Raw genomic sequence first — 7,400 nt, 5'->3', positions numbered from 1 at the left:
GTTTCATGGATCTCTATATATGTTTCACACACATATATGTTTCATTAAACTTTAATTTTTTTTTTTTGTCACACCCGGCAGAGCTCCGGATCCACTCCTGGCTCTACACTCAGAAATCTCCCCCGGCAGCTCGGGGGACCATATGGGATGCCGAGATTCGAACCACCATCCTTCAGCATGCAAGGCAAACGCCCTACAGCTGTGCTATCTCTCTGGTTCTAAACTTTAATTTTTTTTTTTTACAAATATTTTGTTTATTTTAATGAAGCTGGTACAGACTATGTCCATTTAAATCCTATATTCCAGGCCAGAAAGTGCAAACAAAATAAAAAAGAGCAGTGCTCTGTTGTATATACTTCTGCATGAATAGCATTTTTGTTTGTTTGTTTATTTTTGGGCCACACCTGGTGATGTTCAGGGAGTACTCCTAGGTATGCATTCAGAAATAGCTCCTGGCTTTGGGGAACCATATGGGGTGCTGGGGATTGAAGTTAGGTCAGTACTGGGTCATCCATCTGCAAGGCAAATGCCTTACTACTGAGCTATCACTCTGGTCTCAGAATGAATAGCTTTAACTGCTAATGAAAAAACTTTTCTGGGATCTTCTGACAAGCTCTTCTCATTAATCTTAAAATGCTTCCTTCAGTGAAGCCTTCTTTGGAGTTAGTCATGATTCTCATTGCAGCTGTCATTTCATTTCCAATCTGATCTTCCTCCTCCTCTTCTTCTTCTTTTTTTTTTTAGGTCCATACTCTCAGATTTTAAAAGTAGCTTCAAGTTAAGGAAAGGTCATTTTTCACAGTTAAGTTCTGAAAAACTTCCATCTCCCACTGAAAGCCATATTCCAGGAGTGAAGCAATCACATGATAAAACATCAGGGCCTAATTGCAAAGTCATTACAGACACTCACATTGGTCGGTCCTATTTATCACTAGCCTGAAAATGAACAGTTCCTGCAAAAGGTGGCCTCTCTGTGCACACTTTATTTCTAAAAGGAGGACAATAAGGTTTGATCACCAAAAATCAGCACAATGAAAACAAATGATAATGAATAATGGGCACTAGAATTCAAATCACTAGATGTTTTAAAGAGACTGGTGCCTGTTCTCAATTCTTTTTTGAACACCACATTACAACAGAACTATTTTTAAAAATAAAAAAAAAGGATTGAGGATAAAGAAAAAAATAAAAGAATATCTAAACCCTTGAGTGACCCCCTGCTTGTTCCTGATAAACTTCAATCACATCTTCTTCCTTCATTCCCAGTTCTTTTGGAGTATGGTTATCAGCAATTCTCTCACCTTCAAAGAGGAACCTGACTGAATTCATTGGAACTCCCAGTCTTTGACAGTAAGATTCTTTGAGTTCCTTGAAATGTGTGGTCATTTGCACTTTAAAGTGAATCTCACTGCTATTCTGTCCAATAACTTTGAGTTTTATGTATTCTCCTGCCTTCTTACCTCCCAAGTCCTCAGTTGAAGGTTTTGCCTCCTGATCTGACATGGTGGCAGTGGCACGACCATGGCCTCAGGTAGGCAGGACCTTGCTGGGGCTCTATGGATCATCTCCAGCACACAGCACAACATCTAACCTTTAATTTTGAATTTATTTATTTTGGGGCCATAGTCAGTGCTGCTCAGGGCTTATTTGTAGCCCTGAGCTCAGGGATTACTCCTGCTGGGATTTGGGGACCAAATGAGATGCTGAGACTTGAACTGGATTGGCTGCAACCAAGGCACCTCTGTGCCCTACCTGATGTACAGTTTTTCCAGCCTTGAATTATCTTTTGTGTATGGTGTGAGATAGGGATCCAGGCTAATTTCTTTGCAGTTGGCTATCCAATTTTCCAGCACAATTTGTTGAAGAGGCTTTTTTTGGTTCTATTTTATTCATCTAGCTCCTTTGTCATCAGTTAACTATCTATATATTGGATGGTTTATTTTATTTTATTCCAGTCCCTTTTTTTGAGGCTCAATCCTTATTCTAGTACCACATGATTTTGATTACTATAGCTTTATAGTATGATTTAAAATTAGGGAATGTGCTACCTTCCATCTTGTCTTAAGATGTGTGCTTGCAGCTAGACCAATTGTACAATGGGTAAGGTGCATGTGGCTGACCTGGTTTTAAATCTGTGTATTCACAGGAGCTAATATTCATAGGAGTGATCCTGTGTGCAAAATTAAGAGTAAGCCTTGAATGCTGCTGGTGTGGCACTACACCCCCCCCCCCCCACTCCACAATGCCCGAAAGGTACTTATCTTTTTCTCCTCCTGGGAATTGACATATTTTGTGTCAATTCTGAAGCATTCTTTGATTCTATTGCAATTAGAGTACTTACTAATAATCAGGGGACATAAACAATTTTGGCTTGAAAAAGCTCTCTTAATTATTAATTATGTAAATGAGTTGCTTTATTGTGAGCCTAAATTTTACTTGGTGAAGTTGCCTTTTTATGTTTGGCTGAACCCAATAAGATTTTTTTTATCTATGAATTAGAGATGCTCCAAATTAATTTTGAAAATGATGTGAAGCATTTTTTCCTTGGTTTTGTGTGTGTGCCAATCACACAAATTAGTTTAATAAACTTTTCCTTGAAATAACAAAGCAAAGCCCATAAATCATAACTGCATTGCTAAAGGCATCCTTACAAATGGATCATGTTAATGTCCATGAATCTGATTTACAAGATGCCCTAGATGGGGACTCCATTTGACACAGTTATTTCTCAGGCTGCTGGAGACTCACAAGTCCAAGGTTAAGGTTCAGTCAGACACAGTTGGTGGGAGGTCTTTTCCCGACAGGCAGAGTCATTTCCATTCATGTCTTCATATGGTGAAGACAGAGATGAAAAGAAGCTGAGGAGTGGGGAAACAGGTAGATATAGCACAGAGAGAAAGCTCACACTCTGCATTTTTCTTAAATTTTTGTTGGCTGTTTTGGTCCATACTTGGCAATGCTCCAGTTTTACTCCTGGCTCTTCACTCAGGAATGAGTAGGTGGTACTCAAATATGGGCTTTTTTGAATCAAACGTGGGTTGACCTATCTGCTGCACTAGAGCACCAGTCCGTCCCTTTCCTTAATTTTTTTTGGGAAATTTTCATTTATTTTTAACATGCCATAATATAGGGGTACAGCTTTATTAATCAGCACCTCTGTATACAACATTTGTGCATCATAGAAAGTCGAACATCTGGGGCCAGGCAATAGTACAGCAGTAGGGTGTTTGTCTTGCATGCCGCCAACCTGGACGAACCTGGGTTTGATCTTTGGCATTTCTTATGGCCCCTCAAGCATGCGAGGAATGATTTCTGAGTGCAGAGCCAGTGTGGCAAAGGGAGAGAGAAAGAAAGAAAGAAAGAAAGAAAGAAAGAAAGAAAGAAAGAAAGAAAGAAAGAAAGAAAGAAAGAAAGAAAGAAAGAAAGAAAGAAAGAAAGAAAGAAAGGAAGGAAGGAAGGAAGGAAGGAAGGAAGGAAGAAAGAAAGAAAGAAAGAAAGAAAGAAAGAAAGAAAGAAAGAAAGAAAGAAAGTAAGAAAGAAAGAAAGAAAGAAAGGAAGGAAGGAAGGAGGGAAGGAAGGAAGGAAGAAAGGAAGGAAGAAAAAGAAGAAAGAAAGAAAGAAGAAAGAAAGAAAGAAAGAAAAAAGAAAGAAAGGAAGAAAAAAGAAAGAAAGGAAGAAAGGAAGGAAGGAAGGAAGGAAGAAGGAAATAAAGAAAGGAAGGAAAAAAAGAAAGAAGAAAGAAGGAAAGAAAGAAAAAGAAAAAAGAAGAAAAGGAAGGAAGAAAAGAAAGAAAAAGAAAAGACAGAAAGAGAAAAAGAAAGAAAGGAAGTAAGGAAGAAAAGAAAGAAAAAGAAAAAAGAAAGAAGAAAGGAAGGAAGGAAGAAAAAGAAAAAGAAAAAAGAAAGAAAAGAAAGAAGCAAGCAAGCAAAAAGAAAGCAAGAAAGAGGGGCCGGAGAGATAGCATGGAGGTAAGGCGTTTGCCTCTCATGCAAAAGGTCATCGGTTCGAATCCCGGCGTCCCATATGGTCCCCCGTGCTCGCCAGGAGCGACTTCTGAGCATGGAGCCAGGAGTAACTCCTGAGCACTGCCGGGTGAGACCCAAAAACCAAAAAAAAAAAAAAAAAAAAATAAGAAAGCAAGAAAGAAATAAAGAAAGAAAGAAATAAATAAAGAAAGAAAGAAATAAAGAAATAAGAAAGTCATACTGAAAAAAAAAAAAGAAAGTCATATTGGAGATGGAACAAAAGGACAGGAATGATAAAGGCTTGCATGCAGCCAACTGGGGATTGACAACCCATGACTACAGAAGGTCCCCTGAACTCTTCAAGGGGTCATTTCTAAGTACAGAGTCAGGAGCAGCCCCTGAGCACCACTGGGTGTGGACCCCAAGCAAACACAAAAGTTGAGTTTTCATACATGTTCATGTCATGGATCCCTGTAACACATTTTACCCCAAACTTTCTTACAAGAGCAGGTCCAGGTGATGCTCTACCTCCTCCTGGGAATGTGGCTGGCTCAAAACAGGTCGTTTTCTCATGTTCCGAGTGTTCCCTCATCTCCTCAATACTCTTTTTTTTTTTTTTGGTTTTTGGTTTTTGGGTCACATCCAGCAGTGCTCAGGGTTACTCCTGACTCCACGATCAGAAATTGCTCCTGGCAGGCTCGGGGGACCATATGGGATGCCAAGATTCGAACCAATGGCCTTATGCATGAAAGGCAAACTCCTTACCTCTATGCTATCTCTCCGGCCCCTTCCTCAATACTCTTGGTCTGGTTTCCTGCCTTGTCCATTTATTCCCAGCTCTAAAACCCAGTGTGATTGTGGTTTCAGCAAAAGGCATACACACCTATGCAGATCTCTGACACCAACTCTGGGGGACCCTATCCTGCCATGCTCTCTGCTGCCTCTCATCTTTCCCCATCTCATCTCCTCATTCTCTTATATGTGCCTGAGTCTCTGCACCATTTTCACAGATGCTTGGGACTGAGGATGATGAGCCTCACTGTTCTATACCCCGACTTCCTCCCTCACAGTAAATACTCTGTCCTTCCTCACAAATGTTCCATTTGGGTGAGCTGCATCCCAGCTCAATGGAATTTATTTATTTTTATATTTTTGCTCTTTGGAATTTTCTCTCCTCATAGTTCCTAGATAAAAATATTTTGCTTAAAATGTAAAGAGTTTGGGGCCAGAATGGTGGCATAAGCATTAGGATGTTTGCCTTGCAACCTAGGACTGACCGGGCACTGTTCGATCCCCCAGCATCCCATATGGTCCCCCAAGCCAGGAGCGATTTCTAAACACATAGCAGGGAGTAGTCCCTGAGTATCACCATGTGTGGCCCAAAAAAACAACCCCCCCCAAAATGTAAAGGGTTTATGGGGCTGGAGCTATAGCGCAGTGGGTAGGGGGTTGAATTATATGTGGCCGACCCAATTTTGATATCTAGCATCCCATATGGTCCCGAGTTAGCCAGGAGCAATTTCTGAGCACAAAGCCAAAAGTAACCCATGAGCGCTGCTGGGTGTGACCTCAAAACAAAAAGCAACAACAACAACAACAACGAAGTAAAGAATTTAAACCCACTCTTGGGACTCTTGGGGTTGTCACCTTATGGTCATGTTCAAGCTCAACTACCTGTTATCATCGGATGGGAACTGAAGCTGCCACATGTCAATATGGGGACAGAAGCACTCAGCTACACAGAACAATTAGCAAATCTGCCTCCTCATCATTGCCCTTTCATTCATCCGGTGACCAGTGTCATGATTTCTGAGCTTCTCCCACAGTCATACCTGGATTTGAAAAATTGAGACTCATACAGATCTGTGTGTATGTGTGTATTTGTGTGTGTGTGTTGGGTGTGTTGGTGAGAGGCCAGAGGAAGGCTGGGGCAGCTTGTTCACTCTCTCTTTGGTGTTACATTCCTGTGCATAAAGTTCACTTTATTCCATAGTTCATTTATTCACTTTATATACATATTTGTTTTATTTGAGTTTAATGACCACATCCAGTAGTACTGAGAAGTCACTCCTGACGCTGCTCAAGGCATAACTGTTGGTGGTGCTTGGGAACCAGATGTGGTGCCAGGACAGAACTGGTGATAACTGAATCCAAGGCAAGCACTTTAGTTCCTGTACTATCTCTCTGACTACTCTTCATGGTATATTCTAAAGCTTAACATCTATACACCATGACCAACATTCTAATCCTGGCTATCCATCCGGCAGGAAAGAGTACGTAAAATGCATTTATTGGAGTCCAGGGATAGAATATTCACAGCAGGACTTAGGGAGATAGTACAATGGGTAGGGTGTTTGCCTTGCATAGCTGACCAGATTCAGTTCCCAGCATCCTGAGCCCCACCAGGAGTGATCTCTGAACTCAGAGCCAAGAGTCAGCCCTCAGCATTTCTGGCCTGTAAAACAAAAACAATAATAGCTAATTCAGAACTTCAATAAATAAATAAATTAAACCTTAATAAAGAAATTAACTTCAATCAATAAAGAAAATAAAAATGGAAAAAAAAGAGAATGTCTCCAAGAGCTAGACTTATTATAATCCGCCTGAGAAAAATTCACATAATATCACAGGAGAATGGACAAGGTCACTGATGTGTTTGTACAATGAAATCTTGCATGGCAGTTAAAAACAACAAAGTGCTTATCATCAGAAACAGAGGAAACTCATAATTTTCAGTCAAAGATGACAGACATGACAGAATCCATACTGGGTAAATATCTTTATATGAAGTTCAAAACAAGCACCATTAATGGTCACTGGTAGAAACCAGTTGGGGCTTCCCCAAGGGAATGCTACTAACTTGAGAGAAGCTTTGGAAGGCTGCAGTTGCTTTATTATTGATTTAGGTGGTGATTACTCAAGGCCTAAGTATCTAACATGGATCTGTACTGATGAGGGGTTTTACCTGTTTTCTTCAATCTGTCCTGTGGACCTCTATTTAATGTCTAATTCTTTTTTCTTATTTAAAAATGTATGAATCATTCTGAGATAGAAAGTTATAAAGTTGTTCATGATTGGGGCCAGAGCTTGTGCCTTGCATGTAGCCAACCTGAGTTAAATCCCTGGCATCCCCTATGATCCAGGAGCCCACAAGCAGTGATCTCTGAGCGCAGAACCAGGAGTAACCCCTGAGCACAGCTGGGTGTGGTCCAACCTCAATCTCCCCAAAAATGTTGTTCATGATAAAGTTTCAGTTGTAAAATGTTTGAGCTCTCATCTCTTCACTAGTGTCCACTGCCTTCTACCAGTGTCTTCAATTTCCCTTCTGCTCACCAGTCTGCCTCTATGGTGGACACTTTTCTTTTTTCTTCTAGGCACTGTGGTTTGCAATGCTGTAACTGAAAGGGTATCATGCATATCGTATGTTAGCATCTA

At 40.5% G+C, this 7,400-nt stretch overlaps 1 protein-coding gene across 2 annotated transcripts; it reads right to left on the bottom strand.

Moving 5' to 3' along the window:
* Window positions 1-1,197: 1,197 nt before the first annotated feature.
* LOC126011363 (small ubiquitin-related modifier 1-like) lies at window positions 1,198-1,503 on the bottom strand. 2 transcript variants are annotated; one of them, XM_049775129.1, is made up of 2 exons: window positions 1,341-1,503; window positions 1,198-1,268 (listed from the first exon to the last, which is right to left on the bottom strand). In XM_049775129.1, exons 1-2 carry the CDS (start codon window positions 1,501-1,503, stop codon window positions 1,198-1,200), a joined length of 234 nt encoding a protein of 77 aa, XP_049631086.1. The 2 variants fall into 2 exon arrangements, with proteins under 2 accessions (XP_049631086.1, XP_049631085.1); XM_049775128.1 differs by having other exon boundaries at window positions 1,198-1,503.
* Window positions 1,504-7,400: the final 5,897 nt, after the last annotated feature.

The sequence above is a fragment of the Suncus etruscus genome, chromosome 6 (assembly GCF_024139225.1).
Source record: "Suncus etruscus isolate mSunEtr1 chromosome 6, mSunEtr1.pri.cur, whole genome shotgun sequence".
Classification (NCBI taxonomy): domain Eukaryota; kingdom Metazoa; phylum Chordata; class Mammalia; order Eulipotyphla; family Soricidae; genus Suncus; species Suncus etruscus.
Note: the sequence above shows the minus strand (reverse complement) of the source record. Positions and strands in the feature narration are given on the sequence as shown.